This window comes from Candida orthopsilosis (assembly GCF_000315875.1).
Source record: "Candida orthopsilosis Co 90-125, chromosome 2 draft sequence".
NCBI lineage: Eukaryota > Fungi > Ascomycota > Pichiomycetes > Serinales > Debaryomycetaceae > Lodderomyces > Lodderomyces orthopsilosis.
This window is the reverse complement of record NC_018295.1, coordinates 1,633,580-1,657,582: the sequence shown is the minus strand read 5'-3', so window position 1 is coordinate 1,657,582 and position 24,003 is coordinate 1,633,580. Positions and strand designations below refer to the sequence as shown.

General features: G+C 37.4%; 11 protein-coding genes and 1 pseudogene across 12 annotated transcripts; 3 read left to right on the top strand and 9 right to left on the bottom strand. All coding sequences in view use genetic code 12, as the record gives it.

Moving 5' to 3' along the window:
* Positions 1-227: 227 nt before the first annotated feature.
* CORT_0B07930 (Put4 proline permease) lies at positions 228-1,952 on the bottom strand (the record flags this gene model as incomplete). Its single annotated transcript, XM_003867886.1, has 1 exon — positions 228-1,952. The coding sequence occupies one exon, from the start codon at positions 1,950-1,952 to the stop codon at positions 228-230; it is 1,725 nt and encodes a 574-aa protein (XP_003867934.1).
* A 723-nt stretch (positions 1,953-2,675) lies between these two features.
* CORT_0B07920 lies at positions 2,676-4,407 on the bottom strand (annotated as a pseudogene). Its single transcript has one exon. A coding segment is annotated over exon 1 (1,732 nt).
* Positions 4,408-5,399: 992 nt separating this feature from the next.
* On the bottom strand, positions 5,400-6,278 carry CORT_0B07910 (Snz1 protein; the record flags this gene model as incomplete). The annotated part of the gene is made up of 1 exon (XM_003867885.1): positions 5,400-6,278. The coding sequence occupies one exon, from the start codon at positions 6,276-6,278 to the stop codon at positions 5,400-5,402; it is 879 nt and encodes a 292-aa protein (XP_003867933.1).
* An 842-nt stretch (positions 6,279-7,120) lies between these two features.
* Positions 7,121-7,846, top strand: CORT_0B07900 (Sno1 protein; the record flags this gene model as incomplete). Its single annotated transcript, XM_003867884.1, has 1 exon — positions 7,121-7,846. The coding sequence occupies one exon, from the start codon at positions 7,121-7,123 to the stop codon at positions 7,844-7,846; it is 726 nt and encodes a 241-aa protein (XP_003867932.1).
* Positions 7,847-7,946: 100 nt separating this feature from the next.
* Positions 7,947-12,326, top strand: CORT_0B07890 (Iml1 protein; the record flags this gene model as incomplete). The annotated part of the gene is made up of 1 exon (XM_003867883.1): positions 7,947-12,326. The coding sequence occupies one exon, from the start codon at positions 7,947-7,949 to the stop codon at positions 12,324-12,326; it is 4,380 nt and encodes a 1,459-aa protein (XP_003867931.1).
* A 25-nt stretch (positions 12,327-12,351) lies between these two features.
* Positions 12,352-13,431, bottom strand: CORT_0B07880 (Hom6 homoserine dehydrogenase; the record flags this gene model as incomplete). Its single annotated transcript, XM_003867882.1, has 1 exon — positions 12,352-13,431. The coding sequence occupies one exon, from the start codon at positions 13,429-13,431 to the stop codon at positions 12,352-12,354; it is 1,080 nt and encodes a 359-aa protein (XP_003867930.1).
* Positions 13,432-13,582: 151 nt separating this feature from the next.
* On the bottom strand, positions 13,583-14,977 carry CORT_0B07870 (Exg2 GPI-anchored cell wall protein; the record flags this gene model as incomplete). Its single annotated transcript, XM_003867881.1, has 1 exon — positions 13,583-14,977. The coding sequence occupies one exon, from the start codon at positions 14,975-14,977 to the stop codon at positions 13,583-13,585; it is 1,395 nt and encodes a 464-aa protein (XP_003867929.1).
* A 342-nt stretch (positions 14,978-15,319) lies between these two features.
* On the bottom strand, positions 15,320-15,835 carry CORT_0B07860 (Tom20 mitochondrial primary import receptor; the record flags this gene model as incomplete). Its single annotated transcript, XM_003867880.1, has 1 exon — positions 15,320-15,835. One exon carries the CDS (start codon positions 15,833-15,835, stop codon positions 15,320-15,322), a length of 516 nt encoding a protein of 171 aa, XP_003867928.1.
* A 299-nt stretch (positions 15,836-16,134) lies between these two features.
* Positions 16,135-16,737, top strand: CORT_0B07850 (hypothetical protein; the record flags this gene model as incomplete). The annotated part of the gene is made up of 1 exon (XM_003867879.1): positions 16,135-16,737. The coding sequence occupies one exon, from the start codon at positions 16,135-16,137 to the stop codon at positions 16,735-16,737; it is 603 nt and encodes a 200-aa protein (XP_003867927.1).
* A 67-nt stretch (positions 16,738-16,804) lies between these two features.
* On the bottom strand, positions 16,805-17,599 carry CORT_0B07840 (Mgm101 protein; the record flags this gene model as incomplete). The annotated part of the gene is made up of 1 exon (XM_003867878.1): positions 16,805-17,599. The coding sequence occupies one exon, from the start codon at positions 17,597-17,599 to the stop codon at positions 16,805-16,807; it is 795 nt and encodes a 264-aa protein (XP_003867926.1).
* Positions 17,600-17,772: 173 nt separating this feature from the next.
* CORT_0B07830 (hypothetical protein) lies at positions 17,773-20,586 on the bottom strand (the record flags this gene model as incomplete). The annotated part of the gene is made up of 1 exon (XM_003867877.1): positions 17,773-20,586. The coding sequence occupies one exon, from the start codon at positions 20,584-20,586 to the stop codon at positions 17,773-17,775; it is 2,814 nt and encodes a 937-aa protein (XP_003867925.1).
* A 677-nt stretch (positions 20,587-21,263) lies between these two features.
* On the bottom strand, positions 21,264-23,852 carry CORT_0B07820 (hypothetical protein; the record flags this gene model as incomplete). The annotated part of the gene is made up of 1 exon (XM_003867876.1): positions 21,264-23,852. One exon carries the CDS (start codon positions 23,850-23,852, stop codon positions 21,264-21,266), a length of 2,589 nt encoding a protein of 862 aa, XP_003867924.1.
* Positions 23,853-24,003: the final 151 nt, after the last annotated feature.

Here is a 24,003-nt window from a genome sequence, read left to right as displayed (position 1 = left end):
TGATGATTATTGGCGTTTATGGATTTTTATTTATTTTTCTACGTATTAGTGTTATTTTAGAATTCAATAATATTAAGAATTGAAACAACCGTTACGATGTTAAGTAGTAAGACTATATTTCTCAGCATCATTGCTTACCATGCATAATGTTGGAGATGAGAAACAATATCTATTTGTATATAGATAATAAATACACTCTCTGTTACAAAAATAGACAACACACACTCTTAAGTAAAACAGAAGCTATAAAAGTTTTTCCACAATTTTACATACCATGCAGCCGTTCCATATTGAGCTTGTTTTTCTTGATGATCCAATTCCTCTACTTCCTCCTCTTCATCAATCTCTTGTTTGTCTGTTGTTATATCCGCATCCTCCGCAGATATAAATTTAGTCCTTTTCAACAATTTCCAAAACACGAATAAACAAATGAAAAACACTGGGGCAAAGTAGCTTGTGAATAGGTTGGCCACTGAAAATTGATGTGGAAAAAATATCCAAAATCCATTAAAGAACAAAACCAAGATTGTTAATGCAAAACCAGAATAGGTTATCACTGGATGCATCCATCGAGCAAACAAATAGTATGGATACTGAGGTGAGTCCATTTTGGTCCCATTTTGTTGTTCCCATGCTTTACGAAATCTAAAATACGACCACCACATACAAATGTATGCCAACAACAAACCAGTTGTTGCCAAATTAACAAACCAATTGAAAACATTAGTTGAAGCTTCATTTACGTTCAAATATGCCAATAATGATACAGCAAAAGTTGCACCAACACAATACACAGGGGATCCATTTTTCAAACACTTGGCAAAAAATTTGGGTAGATAGCCCGCCAATGCAGCACTATAAATTGATCTTGTGGAACAATAAAAAAAGGCGTTGCCGCAAGAAAATGCTGAGCTGAGAATTACAGCATTGATCAAAGAAGCTAGCCCTTTAACTCCAACCTGTTCAATTCCAATTACCCATGGTGATCCAGCTGATGATTGTGATCCAGTAGTTAACAGTTCTACAAGCCTTGGATTGACGGATGAAATTAAACAGTTCAAAAAGAATATTCCACCAATGTAGAACAAATAAATTCGAATATAAGTTCTTTTGGCTGCTAAGCTGATGGTTTTCCTTGGTCGTTGTACTTCACCAGCAATTAATGCTAAAGCGTCTGGTCCACCAGCAGCAAAGGCTGCCCACAATAGTGCATTCCACCAACCTAAGAACTTCCCTGTACTGCCACCAACCAAATATGATCTAAACAATCCACCTTCTTTCCAGTGTTGGAATCCATAAGCATCATGATGAGGATTTCCCCCGCACATGGAAACAAGTGAAAATAACATCAATCCTAAAATCAAAAACACCTTCAATATAGATGCAAAAAACTCAACTTCTCCATAAATGTTGGCTCCAACTAATCCAATGCATACATAAGCAACAATTGCAATAGTTATCCAAACTCCGGGGTTTATATTCGTCCAATAGCTTATCACTTGTGCCACTGCTGTAGCCTCAAGACACACAAACATCATTGCTGTGTAAATGTAGATAATACTTGCTGCAAAACCTAATGCTGGATCAACATATCTGGCACTGAAATGAATAAATGAGCCCTTAATAGGTAAATAGCAACACATAACACCAACGCATTGCATCAATGGATAAACTACCAAGATAGCCCATACACTAAATGCTAAGAAAAATGACAACGACCCGCTTGTATTCAACGGAGACCTTACTCCAACAAATAACCCACTTCCTATCGACTGTCCAATAATCATCAAACTAACATGACGTGAGGTTATCTTTCGTTGTGTCTGTCCATAGGTGTCTATATCTAACCTGTTCGAATTGAAACCTTTATATGTTTCTCCATTTATGGAAAATGGTTCAATTGATCCTTTTTCGACATCCACAGCGACATTTGCTTCTTGTTTCTTGCTCATTATTGACCACTATAGTGTCCCTTTTCCAGTGAAATTACCCAGTAGATAGCTAAAGGAGTCTGCCTTATACCGAATTTTTACCGTGGATACCACTGGATTGGAGCCAGTCTTTATATTCCCCTTTTCACGAAGTATACATTCATTTGATGGTAACGGAATCTATATCGCTTTCCATCTTAATGAATTTATTTACCTGATGGGCGGAATTTTTCATATTCGGAAAATATTGATCAGTTCCTGTTGCTCCGAAATATTAGCAACGGAATATTTCGCCAATAATTTCTTTTTCATTTTGTGTTGTTTTGTTACCGGAATTTTAAGTTATTTCATTTTCCCTCATTGAGAAGGTAATTTCAGTTATTCTTATCTATTTTAGCAATTGCTTTAGCCGCTAGTAAAATCTATCTCTATTGTGCTACACAAAGATAAAATCGGGTCTATTACTCTTTAATGGCTAAATTCTTGGCTTGGTTTCGGTTGAAAACGATTATCCAACCAGTGATAGGTTGATACGAATAGATAAATAGGTTTAATACTTTCTGGTAACTGTAGTTTAATCCTATTTGTTTGCATATTTTTCAAGTTCCTATAATAACACATTACGTGCTTTCAGAGAAGTTGGGTGCAAAATCAATATATAAAGATAATCATATACATTAATCTAAACAGTAGGTTGTTTTCTTCGTGACAACAGCAAAAGTTGAACCTTTCCACCAATCAACCTTAGCTGAAGCATAGGTTGTAGAAACACCTCCATGCTTTGACATACCACACTGCAGTGACATACTCGGCTTGTTTTACGGCATATTCTCTTTCCTCAACCTCTTCTTCGTCGTCCATTTTTTGCTTACCACTAACGATATCAGCAGTCAAAGGTGTTCTAAACTTGGTCTTTTTATAGACCTTCCAAAATAAAAATAAGCAAACAAAGAAAGCTGAGGCAAAGTAACTTGTAAACAAATTAGATACATTAAAATTTCCAGGGAAAAAGATCCAGAATCCATTAAAGAAAACCACCAATATTGTAAATGTCATACCCAAGTAAGTTAGAACAGGATGCAACCATTTGGGGCCGGTGAAATAGGGATACTCCGGGTTTCTCATTTTGGTCTTGTGTTGAGCCTCCCATGCCCTGCGGAATTGAAAATATGAACACCACATACAAATGTATGCCAATAATAATCCTGTGGCACATAAATTGACAAACCAATTGAAGACCACCATTCCATCTTCATTTACATTTAAATATGCGACGAACGATACTGCAAAAGTGACAAGAACACAGTAAACTGGAGACCCATTTTTCAAATACTTTGATAAAAATCGTGGCAAGTAACCGGCCAATGAAGCACTATAAAGTGACCTGGTGGAACAACAAAAGAATGCATTACCGCAGGAGAATGCTGAAGTCATAACACATGCGTTGATAACTGAAGCCAAACCTTTAACTCCAATATCTTCCATACCAATGACCCATGGAGATCCTGCTGAGGTTGTTGATCCTGTTGACTACTGCTCAACTAATCTTTCATTCACTGATGAAATTAAACAATTGAGAAGAGACACCTCCAATATAGAATAGATAAACTCTAATGTAAACTCGTTTTGCTGAGGTTGGCATGGTTGTCCTCAGTCGTTGTACTTCAGACGCAAGCATCGAAAATCCATCTGGGCCACCGGCAGCAAATGCAGCCCATCTTAAAGAGCTCCACCATGCAAAAAACTTTCCAGTATCACCACCGACCAAATATTCTCTAAACAAACCACCTTCTTTCCAATGTTGAAATCCGTATGCTTTTCCTTGGGGGTTTCCGCCACACATTGATATAAGTGAAAAAAGCATCAAACCCATGACCAAAACCAATTTCAAAATTGACGAGTAAAACTCCACTTCTCCGTAGACATTTGAACCAAAGATTCCGATAAGCGGATAGATCACGATACAGATGGTAATCCATGCACCAGGATTAACATCAGTCCAAAAACCAATCACCTGTGCAACAGCTGTAGCTTCGAGACAAACAAACATCATACATGTATAAATGTAGATTATACACGAAGCAAATCCAAGAGCCGGGTCAACATATCTGGCGCTATAATGAATAAAGGAACCCTTAATGGGTAAGTAGCAACAAATGACCCCAACAACTTGCATTAAGGGGTAGACGACAAATACTGCCCATATAGTGAATGCCAAAAAAAACGACAAAGAACCACTTTTATTCAAGGGAGTTCTAACACCAAGAAACAAACCACTTCCAATGGACTGACCTATAATCATTAAGCTCACATGACGCGGCGTGATCCTCCTCTGTGTCTCTCCGTGCTTCTCCACATCAATTCTGGCGTGAAAGTCTTTGTATTGGTTGATTTTTTCAGTTGCAATAGATTCGGCAGCATCTGAAATTCTTTCGATATCAACGGTAGTACTACTTTCTTTACTGAATAACTTCATGATGCTTATCCTTTAATGATAAATTAAACTAACTTAGTAAACACTTGAATCATAGTTCTCATTGGAGGGATGTGTGGGGTATTTAAGTCAAATAACCATAATTTGCAAGAAATTTACCACCTCACGTTTTAGATACAAATATGGATCAGTTGAACACAACTTGCTCTCAACACCTGAACTGATCATGGTTGAATGCAACGGAATTCAAGTATTTCGGAATATTTAGAGCGGAATTTCGGCGGAAACGTTGAATCAACGCAATAAATATTGAATTCAGCCACTTGAACTAAATATCCTCGACGCAACGGAATTTGTGTTCAAACTAAATCCTTTTCCTTTCCAATTACCTATCGAGTAGCCCCACATAATTACATTTCAATCGGATGTCTCATCCAAAAAAAAAATCCACCAGCAACCACATATTACGTCGCCTCTTTCGCTGCAAGATCCAAAATATATTATGTGATAATTCTAAGACAAGATATTTCCCTTGCGCCTATATTTCCAAATTCGGGAAACGGAACTAACCTTACTCTTGGCATCTTCTAAAATGGTAACTCGCTTTGATTCCATTTTGCAGCAAGTTGAACGAATGGACTGATTCTTTAAACAGTCCGGTTTCTGTCCAGAAGAAGCAATTTCAAAAAGGTGGGGCATACCTGAAAAGTTTGAATAAGTGGTTTCCCTTAAAAAAAGAACACAATTTTTGCACTCTAGTTCCAAAGTAAGAAACCAAATTTGGCCCGTTTCGCTCCCTAAGATGTTATAGAACCAATCAAACCACTAAAAGACTTGATATTGGCTTGATATTGAAGTAAATACCCAAAAGACTAGAGATCCAGAAGAATTTTCACAACATGTAAGGCTCTGCCCAGATGGTGAAGCTAAAATATAAAATAAGGTTTATATTGTTTATACACAATGTGTAGTACTATAAACAGGTGTCGCGTGAGTGTACTAACATAAGAAAAATCTCTTTTATAGCATACTAATTACCAACCTCTCTTTTCCAATTTTTCGTTCTCCTTGATGGAGTCTACTGAGATACCTGGCATCAAATCACCCAAGTCAGTTGAGTATTCCAACAACTTGAGTGGGTCATCATAATGAGTGACAGCATTGACGATAGCAGTAGCAAGTTTTTCAGGGTTCAGCGACTTGAAAATACCGGAACCAACGAATACACCATCACACCCCAATTGCATCAACAAAGCAGCATCTGCTGGGGTAGCAACACCACCAGCAGCAAAAGTAACGACTGGCAATCTTTTCAATTCCACAACGGTGTTTACCAATTCAACTGGAACTCTCAATTCCTTAGCCAAAGCTTGTCTCTCTTCATCAGTCTTTAATTTACATGCTTCTTGTATATCTTTGGTGATGGTCTTGATGTGGTCAACAGCAGATGAAATATCACCTGTACCAGCTTCACCTTTACATCTAATCATGGCAGCACCTTCATTGATTCTTCTTAAGGCTTCACCCAAATTTCTCGCACCACATACAAATGGGACGTTGAACTTGCTCTTGTCAATGTGGTCAACAGTATCGGCTGGAGTTAAAACTTCACTCTCATCAATGTAATCAACCTTCAAGGCTTCCAAGATTTGAGCTTCAACAAAATGACCAATTCTAACTTTGGCCATAACCGGTATTTGGACATTTTCCATGATTTCCTTGATCATGTGAGGATCAGACATTCTACAAACTTGGTTCGACTTTCTCATTTCGGCAGGGATTCTCTCAAGAGCCATGACGGAACAAGCACCCGCCTTTTCAGCAATTTTGGCTTGTTCAAAATTCACAACGTCCATGATAACCCCACCTTTCAACATCTTGGCCAACCCTTCTTTAATTTTCAATTCAGACATCGTAAATGATTTGTTTCGTGTACTAGTATGAGTAATTGGTAAACTGTAGTCTAGTAGATCACTACTTGAAAGAAAGATAAATCACAATCAATTTAAATAAAAGTGAAAAATTAAAATGCTATGGCCGAATTAAAATAGAAGTTTAAGACAAAAGGGACACAAAGAAGTCAAAATATTTGACTCTTTTTTATTTTTTTGTTCAATTGTTGATCTATTCGCCAAGGGTTTAACTAATATGCCACATCAGTTCTCTCTAATTTGCTCATAATTAGGTTTGTTAGAACTACAAAAAGCTCATTATCGATTTGCATACCCCGCCCCTTGCCTGCAATAATTTCAGTAATACCCATTTGATGAGTAATTGAATACTTAAAGACTTAGGTATAGCTTAACGATTATTGTAGGCGGATGATCCGATGCCAGATACATCGAGTCTTGGCAATCGGACTGACAAAAGCATCCGCCGCTTTAATTGCAAATTCTGCGTAGCTAGAATGCAAGCACATTTCCCTCTGACTCATTTATTCTTTCAGTCTACCGCTATTCTCGGCTCAATTTCAATCGTATGCGCTTAGATGTTCCAATTAGTTTTGTGTACAATGTTCAATATATTTCTCCAAAGTTTTTCCATAGGGCTTCGATCACCGTTATTACACCACAATAACCAACAATATTTGCTGTTTCATCAATAGGTGAACACTTATCTCAGCTTTCTAACCCACAGTTACTTATTATCTCGCAGGAAAAGAAAGGAAAAAAAACCAATCCGAGTCAAATATCCAACAAGAGTTAAAAGGAAGTAGACAACGCTCGTCACCACTGAAAAGAAACAACAGCATTCAATGACTATACCAAAGCCAGTTACTCTTGGAGTACTTGCCCTCCAAGGCGCATTCAGAGAACACATCAACTACTTCAAATCTGTTATCGAACAAGATGAAGAAAAATATTCAAATTATTCTATTAACATCATTGCAGTTCGAACTAAAGAAGATCTCGACAAATGCGACTCATTGGTGATACCAGGTGGTGAAAGTAGCTCTATGTCATACATAGCAGAAAGAACAAACTTGCTTCCACATTTATGCAAATTCGTTTCTAATGAGTCAAAGTCTATCTGGGGTACATGTGCAGGGTTGATCTTTCTCGCAAAGGAGATTGAGAATGCTGTGGAAAACCAAACGTGCTTAGGAGGTTTGGACATTCAGGTTAGTAGGAATGCATTTGGTCGACAAGTTGATTCATTTGAACAAAAGTTGGATTTTAGTGGATTCATACCAGGATGCGATAGCTTCCCCACCATTTTTATACGTGCTCCAGTTGTGACCAAGATTTTGCCCAACGGGGCAGAAAGTGGATCGTCACCAAATAAGATTGTGAGATCGAAGAGCAATTACCACAATAAAGCACCGGTGGAAGTTTTGTATAAATTGCACAACTACGATGGGAAGGAGAATGAGCTTATTGTAGCTGTAAGACAGGGTCGTATACTCGGTACTTCATTTCACCCTGAGTTATCAGACGACAATAGGTTCCATCAATGGTTTATAGATGAGTTTGTGTTATAAATAGATTGTAATAAATTTGTATAGTTAGACCTGAAAAATTGCACCAAAAACATAAAACATTCAGAGGAGACCTAACACACCATAGCTGCCGACTCATACAATGCAACATGCTAGATCAACAAACGCTTCGACTAACAAAGCGCAAAGTACCAATACAGCAATCATACAATCGAATGTTTCTCTGGGGCGCATGAGTGCCAACCATTCAAGTATAACAGTGGGATCGAGGCATCCTATATCAAACAATCAACTTTTAATCAACAAATCGTCTGGAGCTTCCATAGTGGTAAGCCGCCACAATAACCACAACATTGAATCAACAAAGCGGGAATTATCTACTTTACAAAAAATTAACAGTAACACCGAAGAGTCTAGGGCCGTTATTCAATTGAATCTTTGGTTTCATGAAATCCGTACAACACATGAAGATGTATTGATTGATTCAAATGCGTTTCCTGGTGGTGTTGCATCAGGACAAGTGTATGAACTACAAAGTTTAGAGTCACAATTACCCAAGAAATTAGTGTTCAAGTTAACTCCACGAAATATTCGAGAGCATCAAGCAACACCTGAATTGAAACCATTAGATGCCAGACTGAAGCAACAACAATCACAATCACAATCACAAATATCACTTCAGTCAAACCCATTTCAAAGATTATTAGACATAGCCCCAAGGAGTGTTGTCCTGGTACGACGAGTCACAAATTTGGATGCAGTCGTTATAGATTCAATGGAAATATTTATCAAAGATATAAATCTATCTAGAGATGCCATGTGGCAATTTTCGTCGTCCTTGGTTGGAAGCTGCTGCTACACCGAACAAAGACTCTCCTTTCTCAACAACAGAACTGGTGTTGTTCGATACATGTACAAGAATGGAAAGAAAGTATTTTCAGGCTACATCAACAAAGAAACTAAAATAATTTATAGAAGTGAAAGTGCTAAGCTTACAGTACTCATTCAGCTATCGAGAGAAATGTGGAATTTCGAAGAAAGTGGTGAAATCATGTTTCATAAGTTGGTGAACAATTTATTTCCTAAAATATTTCGACGTTGGAGAGACAAGGGCACTCATCACTCAATAACAATTGTATTATTTACTAGTGTGGATCTCACAAATGTTCCGTGGACAAACCTTCTACCTGGAGAACGTCCTTCCCAGCGACGTGATTATTTTAGGGTGGTTGTGGACCAAGTGAATATTGTGCATTGGGACCGAATTATGGCAAATTTAAGACTCGAATTTGCAAATTTCAAACGTGATTGCATGTTGAACCCTGGTAAGGACTCGAAGTACGTGTTAGAGGGTCAAATGTTACCTTCAGTGAAAGGAAACTTCTTAGAGGCTGTGAATGTGGCGTTAGTGCTGTTTAACGATCGCTTCAGAAACACAGATTTGAAACATTCACTTAATCATTTTATTCTCATTACACCAGGTGCGGGATTGTTTGATGTTGACTACAATTTACTCCTTGAGACTAGTAAGAAAATGTCGACTATTGATACCACCCTTGATATTGTGTGCTTGAGTCAACCACCTTTACACGTCACACCATTATTTCGATTCATCAAGGACGGAAGAGTTAGCTATTGTGTGCCCATATGGTGTGACATCTCCTTTTTCAAGGAAAAACAGGATGACTCCTCACAATGGATTCCAAGATGTAAGATCTATGAATTACAAATGATGGGTGTGATGGAGAACGAGGCCAGTGATGCACGTATATCACGGTTGTATTTGAAGCAACACGGTGACTCCTTGATTGAGTCGATGGAAAAGTATGATGAGTCTATTTTTCTGTCCATACAAAGGAAGGAAGAGCCAAAAATGGAGTTCAACATTCCCGAACCAAAATTCAAGGCACCATCCATAAAAGACTCTAAAGCAACATTGTCTTTGATTTTCAATGACAGAACTTCACTTCTACCGGCAAACAGCTTAACCACTAACTCGGCTGCAGTAGGGACTGTAGCTCATCCTGCTGGGGAAACTTCTGCGTTATCAAGATTGTACAATATCAACAAGTTCAGTGAAGAAAAGGCACCCGCTTCACCGACGGCACTGTTAAGAAGTGTTCCAAGGACAATACAAGGTAGCCAAATTGAAACTTATCGAAAAGACTCACAATCTCCAAGAATAATCAAAGCTGAAACTTTATTCTCCAAAAGAGATGACAAACCTCGCAAGCAGTACAATGAACCAAAATTAACTGCAAGAGAGAAGTTTTCCTCCATCACAGAAACACAAGAGACACCAGAGCATAATTCCCTCTGGATTGAAATTCTAAACCCTTCAAGGGAGATCACTAATAATGTTCTTCAAAAGTCAAGTGTTAGTAGATGGAGTAACCTTTTCCCAGACAAGATCCAACGTAAATTGATCAAATGGAGATCTTTTCAAGCACCAGCAGCGTTGCCCATAACCACAGGAGTATTTCCTAGTCAACAGCAACTACAACTGAAATACACGTTTCAAAATTACTCGGTATACTTGAACAATGAAAATTACCTAGAATTGCAAACAACTTCAGAACTAATGAGAGAAATGATTCAATTGCGATTGATGTTGGGCTTTCAAATTTGTTACGGCAATAGTGTAAAAAAAGCAGAGGTTGAGAGAAAGCCAGCCGGAAATGCTGAGTCCATTATCAAATATTTCCCGGACAATAATTACCTCGGATCAAGGATATATATGTCCATGGATGATGAAATCCACCGTATATTTTGCGACTACAATGGTAATTTGAATGTTCAACTATATCGGAAAACTATTAATGACGAAGAGAAAAAGATTACGCTTGGCCAACGCATTTCCCAACCATATTTTCCATTGATTAGAACAAGATACGCGGATGACTATTCCCCATCACAGGTGGATGCAATTGCACAGTATCCACAAAAGTATAACTGGAATCAGTTTGATCAGTTTTTGGCAGGATTTGATGATGCATTACCTGACGACAAAAAGGAATTTCATAAAATGAAATTTGTTGTCATGCCTGCCGAAATTCCCAAAAATGCATACTATTTGAGTAATGAACACTTGAATGCCGAAGAAATAAGGGTTGAAGGATTAAGAAAATTGATAGCAGTGATTGAAAAGGGAACCTACAAGAAGGATCAGAACAAGCCAAAAACTGCCGACAGGTTTTCTGATGTCAATTTCTACACTGGAAATCTATACGACTTTTTATCAAACGAAGCAGAGAACTACGATATCACTGGGAATCAGCCGACATTGATGATACCTGAGCACATGCGTTTCAACAAGAGTATAAAATTGTCCGAATTGGCGCTGGAGTTACAAAACCCACAATCAGGGTTGAAGCTTGTCGACAGAACGTGGCATTTCAAAAAGCATTTGCTGTGTTTTATTGGAAGTGAGCTTGTGACATGGCTTGTTGACTGTTTTGAAGACATCGATACGCGAGAAGCAGCAGTAAGTTATGGACAAAACCTTTTGAGTAAAGGTGTCTTCAAACATGTCGAGCTGAGACACGGTTTTATTGATGGGTATTACTTTTATGAATTTGAAGAGGAGTATTTTGAAAAGATAGACAAGGTGAATCGAGGTTCCTGGTTTAGTAGCAGCGCCAAGAAAGAGGGTTCGGTTGCATCCAAATCTACATCGTCTCCGAAGATACAAGGACAAGAGGGTCTTGTCAAGGTTATTTCTTCCCACAACATTGGTTCAGAAGCGTCATCGATGGCAGACTCAACTGGAAAGAGAAGTAAAAAATTCATACTAAGCAAAGCAATCAAATTTGATGTGGATCCATTGAAGAAATCATACAGACCAGAGGTTATTACTGTCCATTATGATCGTGTTCATAATCCTGACCATTGTTACCATATCAGACTTCAGTGGCTTACTACCACCAATAAATTCATAGAGGACACAATCATGGCATGGTCTCGATTGTGTGAAAGACATGGCTTGAAGTTGGTCGAAACTCCGTGGAAGGAATTGTGTATGATACCAAAATTGAGTCCATTTCATTCATTTGTTGAGGTCAAATTGGCGGTTGATCCATTAAATGATGATGAATTTGCCGATCCGAGTATTATAAACTCAAACAGGTATTATTATCATTTGTGTTTTTTGAAAAAGATGAACTTCTTACTAGATAATCGAGCCACCTCCTTCTTCCTGCGGGATAATATCGATATAACTTACAGTTGGGGTAGACCTACATTTCAGTATGCACAATTTATACACATGACGGGATTCTATATCGTTGAATTGAGAGATAGTGGTGACTTCTTTTTAGCTCCTAACAACATGCATGTTACACGAGTTAATTCCTCAGTATCTCCTTCTGGAGATTATGAGAGTAGTTCTAGATCAACCCACTTGGATTCACAAAAGGTCATGTTGAATTTCCGAGCTGCCTGTCAAAATGCCGAGTTTTTAAGAGATGTGTTTCGTGATGCTAAATCAAGTTGGCAAGAGCAGTCAGTATCACAAATTACTTAGCTTTACTCTGTACATACACAATGAACTAATTCGCAATTCTTTCAGCGATTTTTATAGTGTCTGCCAAGACACCATGGGCAGTGACTTCGGCACCTGCACCTGCACCTTGGATGATGAGTGGATTAGGATATCTATTTGTCTTGATTGCAACAACATTGTCACTTCCCTTCAATGATGCGAAAGGATGGTCAAATGGATACTTGCCAATCTCAACCGAAACTCTATTATTCTTGAGGTCAACTTTACCAACGAATCTCAATACCTTACCATGAGCAAATGCTTCATCTTTAACCTTTTGAATGTCTGCGTCATATTGTGGCAATTTTTGTAAAAATTCATCGGCACTTGAAACACTTTCCAATTGTTTAGGGATCAAGCTCTCAACCGGGAAGCTTGTTGGGCTCTCAACGTCAAAGCCAGCAATTCTAGCAAGAATGGTAACCTTTCTGGCTACGTCCAATCCATTCAAATCATCTCTTGGATCCGGTTCAGTGTACCCCAAACTCTTTGCCTTAGTGACAATATCAGAGAATTGTACATCTGATTTCTTAGGTGTTGAGAACTCATTGAAGATGTAGGACAAAGTACCAGAGAATATACCTTCAATAGTCTCAACTTTATCACCAGTGAGCACAATGTCTTTCAAAGGACCAATGATTGGTAAACCAGCACCCACAGTTGACTCATGATAAACCAAACCAGCACCTTCTTGCTCAGAATTGGAGAAGATATCATTCCAAATTTTCAAAGCTGATGAGAATGCCTTTTTATTTGGTGTTGCAATTGAGATTCCTTCTTTAATAAATGTTGAATAACTATTGGCAATTGCTTCGTTTGAAGTGTTGTCGACTAGGATTGTTGGTTTATGAGCGTCTTTCAAGTAGGTAGCCAATTTATCCAAACTCAAAACTGATTTGGCAGGTGCTGTCTTGTATGTAGCTAAATCAATTGGCTTGTAGTCATCATTATAAAGTGCCTCTTTTGAAGATCTGGCCAAGTAAACAACATTAAAGACAATGCTGGTTTTCAAGTTTTTCAATTGATTGATGTAAGCTGACCCAACCACTCCGGATCCAATTATAGCAATATTGACTGATTTACCCATTCTTTGAAGCTAGTTAATAAATCTTTTATGAAATTGGTTCCACAGTTGGTGAAAAAAAAGAAGGGCGCACCGAAACTGTGGTGGAAAATTATTTATGAGAGAAATCAAAACGCTACCACTGACTAATTGCAAAAAGTTACCAATTCCTTCTCTATAAAATATACCATGCAACAAGTGCTATCAAGGTCTTAATTAAAACTCCATCAACTCCTAGTCTACAGCCTTCACTCGTATCCTTTCCATTCTTGGTGTACTTATAATCATCTAATGGTTGTGGGATTATTTCCAACCTTGCCAATTCCCTGAAATCCCATTCGGTAGCTTCTCCTTCAGTTTTCCAACACCAAAATATCCATCCATTAGTGTGGGCATTATATTGATAGAGCTGCATCTCAACAAATCTACGGTAATCTTTCTTTTGTTTGCTTGACCATTTCGACGGATTCCGTGTGATTTCTGAGCACTTACCCGCAGCCTTATTATCATATGGAGCAGTACCTTCATATCTGGTTCCTAGCCCAATACCATTGAGCCATGGAGCACAATCGGTTAAAGCCGCGGACCACTCTCCAACAATTGCTGGATGTTTTTCTTTACCTATCGATGCTGCATAATTTTGAATATTTTCTAAATGTTGAGTGACATTGTCTGCGACAACATTTCCGAATACTTCATAGTGATGGTGATCAACCACAACATTTTCAAATTTTGCTGTATCATTTAACGTGCGATTGTGATACTTGACTTGACCCTTTGTGAAAAAGTCATCCCAGTAGCTTATACTTTGAAAAGCATCGTGAAACAATATCGAATTTTGGACCGTTTGAATATTTCTTGCATCATTGTACGACTCTATGTAAAACCTTTTCAAGTCGGTCATGTTTAACTTTGGCCCCAATGGTTCATTCAACACTTCGACTCCAATAATGGTATCGCTATAATTACTTGCATAATCACCAGAACCATACTTTTCATAGATTTGTTGCAAAACCTCAATAGTGTGATCAACATATTCTGTCTTATTTTGCCACCCAGGATACCCAATATTTCTCAACCCAGAATTGTCAAACCCATTCTGAGTATTTGGAGCACCATGTAAATCGATCAACACCTTCAAATCATGTTTTGAACACCATTCAATCGCTTTATCAAGATATTTTTGTGCTCCAGCGACATATGGATCCCCATCCAACTTTTCAAAAGCCCAGTAGCCGATAGGAATCCTTACCATGTTCAAACCATGGTCGTGGATTTCCTTAAAATCAGATTCATTATAAAATGTACTCCAATGATTTTCCAAAAGTCTTGACGCTTCATCGTGCCCCAATTTTTTGCAATAGTGGTACTCATCCACCGGAAGATCTTTTTCTGTCTCATTATATGATAAGGAATCTTTGAAAAGTGAAGGAGTAATATACGGCTCGAGAACCAACCATCCGCCAATACTTACTCCCTTGTATTGCAAGTCGGCTGTGCTATTTGACAGTCCAGCCACCACAATAGGTAAAACAAGCGAAAGAAATAAATAGTATAACGAATGAATCATGAGACAGAACGAGGCTTAGCTCCAATGTCAGAAGAAAGTTTTAATGCTGGGCAAAAAAGGCAATTGTATATGTGGGCTTAACAAGAAGTGTGAAGAAAGGTGAATTCTTTGAATTGCGCGGATCAGTGAAAAGCTGGTACAAGCTGTACAACCACTACTACTGATACTCAATGCACAGAATCTCAAGTCACTTTCTACCAAATGTTACGATCTAAACAGGATCTCCTTTATATCTATTCAAGTATAAAAGAATCAAGAATATATACAGTGCAACAAGTTAAACCAAAGAAAAATGTCAGCAAAAGTAACCCACCACAAGCTTCAAAACTTTCCCTCTTCTCCTTAATCTAAATCCTCTTCAGAAGGCTTAGTTTCACCTGGTGCAGCACCTCCTTTGCTCAAGATACTTGATACCGAAGCTGGTGGGTATACAGCAATCATCATAACAACCAACTCATAAACATCCTCTGGTACAGTCTTTTGATAAACTCCCAAGATGTCGGTTGGATTAGGGTATACAGCCAATGCTTTATAGAAACAGATGGCAGCATCTATAGAGTTATCCTTGGCTTTTTGTTCACCTGTTGCCACTTGTTCCATAAAAAAAGCTTCTCTTTCATTTAAATCGGTTGGAATTGGATTGGCTCTTAAGTCATCCAAAAGAGCATTCTTCACAGTCTCTAACTTGAGTTCCTTAGTTTCCTTTTCAACTTTTTCTTTAATCTTTTGTTGTTTGACAGCTTTCTTCTTTAATGATTTTCTAAATTCCTTTGAATTCCTACGTTGGTAATCGAAGTATATGGCGTATCCTGCAAATGCTGTAGCAACCACAGCTGTTACGGTTAAAGCTTTGTTCATTGTTACGTGGTGTGATTTATTAATCAATTAGTGGTGGTTGAAAGAAACCCGATTAGTGGGAGGGTTTCATTTGCAAAAATGGCCAAAATGAGGAAGACGAAAAAAAAAAACTTTTAATGATATGACATAGACTTCCAGAATTGGAAGTAAAAAGTAGAGCTATAGATATGTGGTGGATTAATTTTTTTCTTTTCTCTTTGACAAACAATTTTCATCTGATTGGCGCAGAAGAAAAATTAAATAGACAAAGAGGTTAGCCAAACTCCTTGACCCAAAAGCTTCCCCTTACACCATCTATAATGTCAGAGCAAGTAGAAGTTGCTGAAGTTGTACCACTTCCAGATGCAAGAAACAAATATCCAAACCCATTAGCTAACTTCAGTAAAGGTTTGGGGTACCCAGAATGGCATCCAATTGACACCCGTAAAGAAGTTGGCCAATTATTCAAATTTGGTTTCTATTCAACCGTTGGGTCGTATGCATTCTTGTACATTTGGAAAAGAACTACATTCAAATTGGAAATCCCTATATCAGCAATAACCTTCCTTACAGTTGCCAAAGGTGTACAATCATCGGTAGCTAATTTAAGAGAAAAGAATGATTGTTGGAATACATTTTGGGGTTTAACTGCAGCAAATACGGTAGTTTTAAGTGCCGCTTTTAGATCTATGCCAGCCAAACATAAGGTAATAACGGGTGCTTTAGGTACTTCATTGGCAACCATTGTCGATCGTGCATACTGGGCTCAATCCACAAGTAGTCCAACCACTGACGCTAAATATGAATTGGCTAATGAAAATAAAGATTTACCACAACAAGGATTCTGGGATATTTGGCAAAGAAGACCAATCACTCAAACAGTAGAGGAGTTGGGTGTTGGACGTGGTATTTTTAAACCTTAATTGACTGACATTTGCTTTATTTGGGTGTTATGTACATTATTTATAAATTCTAAACAAAAGATCATCTTTACAATTGTTTATATGGATAATCTATCTTCTTATTCGATTTCAACTTCCACAACTTCTTTTTCTTTTTATTCACAACATGTTCAACAAATACTTCTTCACAGTATTTAGCTTTCCATTTCCTAATAAAACCAGGGTCCCATAATTCACTAGCAATTCCCAAATCTTTACAACATCTCATCAAGGCATTACTCTTGCATCCTTCCAAGGCCGTAGTGACTTTCTCTTCTCCACCAAAATAGTCTTGTTCACCTCGAGCTATACTTATCAATCTTCCATGGCAAATTAACCCATATTCACGAGAAATTTGTGACTTGGTAACCAATGATTCGGTACGCGGTACTAAACCCCAACCTCCAGGTCCAAATGCCTTGTTCAAAATTCGACGATATTTGATTTCTGGTAAATATAAAAGTCCATCGGGCTTAATTTCAATATCTTGATCTTCAATTGGTGTCAATAATATATCTGCAATTTCTTTAGAGAATGGCTGTGAGCCAAGTCCATGATAAGAATCGGACCAGTCTATTATATTGTTGGGCGTGGAATTTAAAACAGATCTTGTCTCGGGTGGAGCATCCTGAAATGCAAAAGAAGCAGTGGAGGTAGTACTTTGTAATTCATCCAGTGGCGTGTCTTGTTGGGTTACTTCATCTTCAATTGGAGGAGCAGGTTTGACTGCTGTCTTTGTAGATGCAGTTTTTGGTGCAGTTCTGACATAACGCGAATAAGACCTTACGGGCGAGTATAATGACCTTGGTGCAGCTTGAAAGCCCAACCTTAACGAATGCAACATGTTGGTTACCGGATAGGTTGTATGAAACACTGTGGTAGGAGACACTTTGGATGTAATTTCAATTTTTTTGTGCCAACTTTCGCCCTTGTCGCGATAATTCTGTCGCTGATTAAAGATTATGTCTCATGTCTAAGAGATATCTACAAATAAAAGTGATCATCAGTTAAAATGCATTAGTTCTTTGGGTTCTCTATAACTACGTCCTCTCCTGGAGACTCAGTATCATGCAAATCCCCTCTTCCATCTCCCTCTTGTGTATCTTCAACCCCGTCAATGTCGTTCGTGGCTGCATCATCATCAGGAGCGTTCTCATTTACTATGTCCCCTGAATTCTCTACACCCACTTCATTTCCTACACCAAGTGGATCATCTCTGTCAGTATCAGCTTGTTGTGAATCTTCTCTACCATCAGAGTCATTTGGGTCCACTCTGTCATCATTGTCATGAAAATCGGCTCTACCATCCCCATCATCAGAATTTGTATCCTCTACAACTTGAGCCATGCTGTCTTTATTTTGAAAGCTGTCAACGTTTTCATCACCTGGGGTGGATACTGAATGCAAATTGGGATCAACTGAATAGGCATCGCCTTCCTTATCCTCGAAAGTGTCACTTTCGATTTCCGGCTTCTTCATGTGCTTAAACCTCTCAAAGTATTCAAAGTCAAATAAACTCTTCCTCAATGGCGAACCCATTTTAAATCTCGATGTTAATTGATGGTACTCCACTTTCTCCAGTAAATCAAACATCAGCTGTTGCAAAGTATGATCAAGCATAAACTTCTTTTCAATTTCATGCAATGCAGTCAACTTATGAGTGAGATAGTACTCAATTAATACATCTTCATGCATCTCCAAAAGTCTCAATTTACCTTCATCATCAATATTTTTGATCAATTCAGTTAGCTTTTCACGTTCACGTACTTTTGTCTTTGCTTCGTATTGTTCAGGTTTAAAAATTGGTTTAATCTTGTTCACTTGCAACCACAATCTCAAACATGGCACATAGTAGTATCCTCCGAAGTAATAAGATCTAGTTCCAGCTGAATATTCATTGTTGAGCATAGACATGATATCATTAGGCACATAAACTGGTACCCCGCCGATCATTGAATAATGCAAAGGGCTGATTTTCTCAAAATTCAACCAGTGCTTTCTCCTGTCCATGTACAATTCAACAGATTCTTGTTTACGTTGCTTGTTTCTGATATACCCATCGTATTCTGGCGGTGGTTGCTCATTGTTGATACCAATTCCAGTTATATCAATATAAGTGCCGGTGTCAATATCAATGAATCTTGCATCGATATGATTGTCTTTTCTTGCCACGTCTCTATGGTGTAAGAATGTAGCACAATCGATGAGATATTTTCCGTATCCTTCACTAACATCTTCAATTACCAAAGTCATGTTGTAGTTGGCTGATAATCGGTTCAACTCTGAACTAGGCATCTGAATATCAATGTCAATATCGTACGGAAACATCAATCCATCCCAATACCAAGACAAAAGAGGACCATGGGCGATCCACGAAATGATTCCTTTTTCCTCAGCAAATCGAAACCAATTTCTTAGTAGTCTATCAAGAATGATCTGTTCCCGTACTTCCAATTGCTCAGAAGTCCATGTGTCATCTTTGATATACCTAAGAGCCCCATTGAAAAATCTCCACTCATAATGCCATCCAGCATCACTATTAGTTTTGTCTTTTTTCAAAGTGGCAAGCTTATAGTACGTTGGCTCCTTTTCAACTGAATACTTATTGGCAGTTTTTAATCCGTTATAGTGGTTGATCTCATGTCGGTTCAATCGATTTTCCTCAATCACGGCAGGATCATATCTCAATTCATTGGTAATTGATTCTTTGATCTTGTTCAATCTAACTTCATAATCACTAATTTGTTCATCAATGGCCTCTTGTTTATAATGGAATGCATCTTTGTCAAGATGCAACTCCCTCGACGCATTGAATTCTTTTTGTCGGGTGATTTGTCTCATCTTGTAGATATCATCATCTACATTCAACGGCCTTGCCGGAACCGTTTCAAGCAACGATTTAAATTCAGCTTGTGGATTCATTTCAATCTCATCTAAACCCGCTGTTAAGTCCAAATTTCTGCGCTCAAGATACTTTTCAAATAAATCAGTACGCACCAACCTTTGTCGTTGACCCAACAACTGAGTTTCATACGTACCATCTTTAGTAAGGAAGATCATTGCAATGGGATTTTCTTGCGACGTCAACAAATGGCCCTTTCCTTGTAACATAACTTCCTTGTGATGGGCCTTATTCATCGGTGAACTTCGAACAATAAATCCTGGCATATCTGCTCGAGACAAGCCAATCTCCTCGACTTCCTCATCTTCTAAATCAACCAAATTCTTACACCACTTTGGGTACTTTGTTTTTTTGTTTGCACGCAGTTGTAAAGATTGACAAGTTCTACGCTCATCAATTGGCTTTAAAATCTCTTCATTCAACATTGTCAAATCAACCCAATCTGACCATGCAAATGGCATTCGTATCAAATGATCTTTCAGCCTCTCGTTATTAGGATTATGCAATTTCAATTGATGTTTTAATTCATCCAAGTAAACAGCAAGAGTGAATCTCGGTTCGTAATATAGTTCAGATTTATTTTGCCAAGTTTCAATATAGTTGTACTCTCTAGGCGGTAGATATTCATGTGGGTTAATCATAACAGATGGGTTTTCCATCGAAGTATCAGCTAACCAATATCGGTTATCTTGATTTTCATGAACTTTGTCTAGTAGGTATGCAATCTTCTGTTTTGGTTCCAACATATGGTAATCCTTGGTTTTATCGTATTCAATTTGGTCATCAGTAGTGTAATCTATCGAAGTAACATGTGCTATTGCTAATTGTTTAAGTTTTTCTTCTTCTAGTCGATAAACCTTCACAAAATAAAAGATGTTTATGAACAAAATGACGAGAAACAAGTTCCGTAGTAGTTTTATATCAATCATATTATAATACTAAAAGGTTGTAGGGGGAAGGTCGATATATTGAGGTGTACAGAAGGTGTAATGCAAACAGGATCTTGTATAGGTTGTGGAGGTGCTAATTAATATATATTGTACCTTTTATGCGTCCACTGTGTGACGTGAAAAATCTTCAGCACTTTGATATAAACACCGTATGAACTTTTCTTCTTTGTAGCTAGATATATATGAACAACCCCCTTCTTGCTCTGGCTTTGTCTTGTATTAGTTTAATGCTTTGAAATTAATGTTTTTGGTTGTAAGAATTTTTTTTTCTCTTATGGCTATTGCTGTGCCTCACATTATAATAAACTTTTGGGATATAATCCGTTATTTTTGTGTAATTGGAGATTTTTTGAAATAGAGAAAAAGAAATTTACAAAAAAAATTGAAAAAGTAAAGGTCGTGTGACTTGGAAAAGAGACAGAGAGATAACACGAAAATCGTAGCGCAACCAACTGACATCTCCAGATGGTTATCTCCGAGATTTTACAAGGCAACCCCTACACAACTAAATATCCAATACACCAGGGCTCTGAGCACTTCAATCAATCACAAACGATACTATTACTATTACTATTACTATTAATATTAAAACAAAATTATAAATGTCTGAGTTGTCTATATATTATTAAAAAATAAAACGTTATAATCTCTAATCTCTAATGATGATGTCTAGGTCGATCAATCATTTCATAATTAAATAATGATCGTCTAAAAGGTATCTGAAACTTGAAATTTGAAGTTAATTGATGATATGCTTTATCTTGAGAAATTTCTGCTTGTGTCTTCATTCCCATTATATCGCCAATCTTGGTGTCTATTCCATCAGGTAAATTAAACATGTGAGTCAATTCTAATTTGTGTAAATCAGTAACATCTTTGGTAAGATAATACTCTAGTAAGATATCCTCATCTTTCTCCAATAGTTCAACCACTTGTGATTGAGTTATATTTTGGACCAAACCGGTGAATCTAGGTACATTTAATTGCTTCTTCTTGTAATTTGTATAAATTGCATTCTTGGGGAATAAAAATTCTAATTTACTATGATGAATCCAAAGATTTAATGCATCAACAAAGAAAAACCCATCATAGTCATACCCAATTAACCCTTTTTTGTATTCTTGTTGAAGTATAGTTTCAATTTGATTGGGGACATATACTGGTACGCCACCAAGCATAGTATATCTCAAAGGTGATATTTCATCATGGGAATAGAAGTGGGGGAATCGACAATTGTATACTTGTCTTGTTGAACCTTCAATTTCATTTTGCTCAACTAGGTCAAAGTATCTTTCAGGTACTGGTTCATTACTAACTCCCAATCCGGTTATATCAATATATGAACCAGTATCAATATCGATAAATCTTGCATCAATATGGTTTTCCTTGTATGATTTGCCACGATGATGTATAAATGATGAGCACTCAATAAAATACTTGCCAAATCCTTCATTTATATCTTCAACCACTAATGTTTGATTATACAATTTGCAAAACTTGGCCAATTCTTTTGCTGGCATTTGAATATCAATATCTTCATCAAAAGGGAATAGTAATCCATCCCAATACCAAGACAAAAGAGGACCATGAGCAATCCAAGACACAAGTCCCTTTTCACTTGCAAATTTAAACCAGTTTCTTAAAATTCTATCCAACAAGACTTTTTCCCTAATCAATAACTCCTCTTCTGTCCACCCCTTTTTCAAATATCTTAATGCTCCATTGAAAAATCTCCATTCATAATGCCACCCTGCATCATGATCATTTTCCTCATTACCAAAATTCAATCTTGCCATACGAAAATGAGTTGGTTCCTTTTTCAATGAGTATTTATTGGCAAATTTTAATCCATCATAATACATCTTCTCATTTCTTTCTAAACGCACTTCATTGATTACTTGTTGGTTGAATGTAAGTTCATTTGTAGTTAAATCATGTAATATCTTTAATCTCTTCTCATAATGTTTGATTTGTGCATCAATTTTATCTTGTTGATAATCAAATGCCAGTTGGGGTAGATAGATCTCACGTGAACTAGACGGGGAAAGTTCTTTAGATTTAGCAAACAATCCATATTCATCTTCCCCGGGATCTAATATTGTTGGCTTTACCTGATCCAGCAAAAGATGAAATTCCTTTACTGGGTTCAAAGTTATTGATTCATCTTGATCTCGCAGTATGCCGTTACGATTTATGTAATTTTCAAACAAATTACCATCAACAATACGCTGTTTTTGATCTATCTTAGCTTCATAAACACCATGTTTAGTCAAAAATATAACAGCTAAAGGGTTTGCCGCATACGTTAGAAGATGTGATTTACCCTCCAACATCCTCACCTCATTTGATGCTTTATTTGTTGGGGATTTCTTAACTGCAAACCCAGGGACATAATCAATCAGTGGAAGTTTCATCTCATCTAGCTCCTTTGCACCAATGTCAACATTGTTTATACAATAATCTTTGACTTTCGTCGGTATATGATGAGTGGCTTTCATATATTCACATGTTTTCCTCTTATTTTCTGGCTTGATCAATTCTTGGTTCAACATGGTCAAATCAACCCAGTCTGACCAAGAAAAAGGTACAACAATCTCATTTTTGTAATACGGTGAATTTTCTGGGTTTTTGGTCAAGTATTGGTTCCGTATTTCCGATAAATATATCGACAAGGTGAATCTTGGATCGTAGAATAAAACCGGTTTATTGATCCAATTTTCGGCTAGAAAATCCTTGACGTTGACTTTTATTTCATAATCAGTTAGTTCCGTATGACCCAACCAGTACTTTTCCTGGTCTTTATTAACTTGGTTCAACTTGTGCAAGATCTTTTCGTCATCGTCCAATTCTTCGTATGGTTTGTCGGAGACTGGGTACAATTGCTTTGACCCCAATTGTGGCCCACTAGCATAGCTTATATCAGCGTTACTCACCTCTATTATTTTGGGAATATCATCAAGCGATGCACCACCTAATCCTTGATGATATTGTAGTTTATGATTAGGAGCCGGTTTCAATGTTATAACTTTTGAATTCTTCTTATTTGATGAAAGTTTCGGTAGTTTCAATATTGACATATATGATTTCTTCTTTCGTGATTTATTGGTGTCAAATATTAGCGAAGTTATAAAAAATAGGTTGAATATCACCACTATTGCTAGCACGACTTTGATAACTTTTGCATTCAGTAGTCTACCTAGCAAGGGGTGCCGACTCATATTAGACCGCGAACTTCTAGGTAGCATGTTTTAGCGAATGTAAGTTGAAAGAGGATACCGTGTGGTTAGTTATATAGGTATTAATCTCTCAACTGTATATGTAGCCTCTAAAGGTTTGTTTCTATCTCATTAAAACTACAAAGAAATGAAAATCTAATTTCAAAAGCCAAAGAAAATT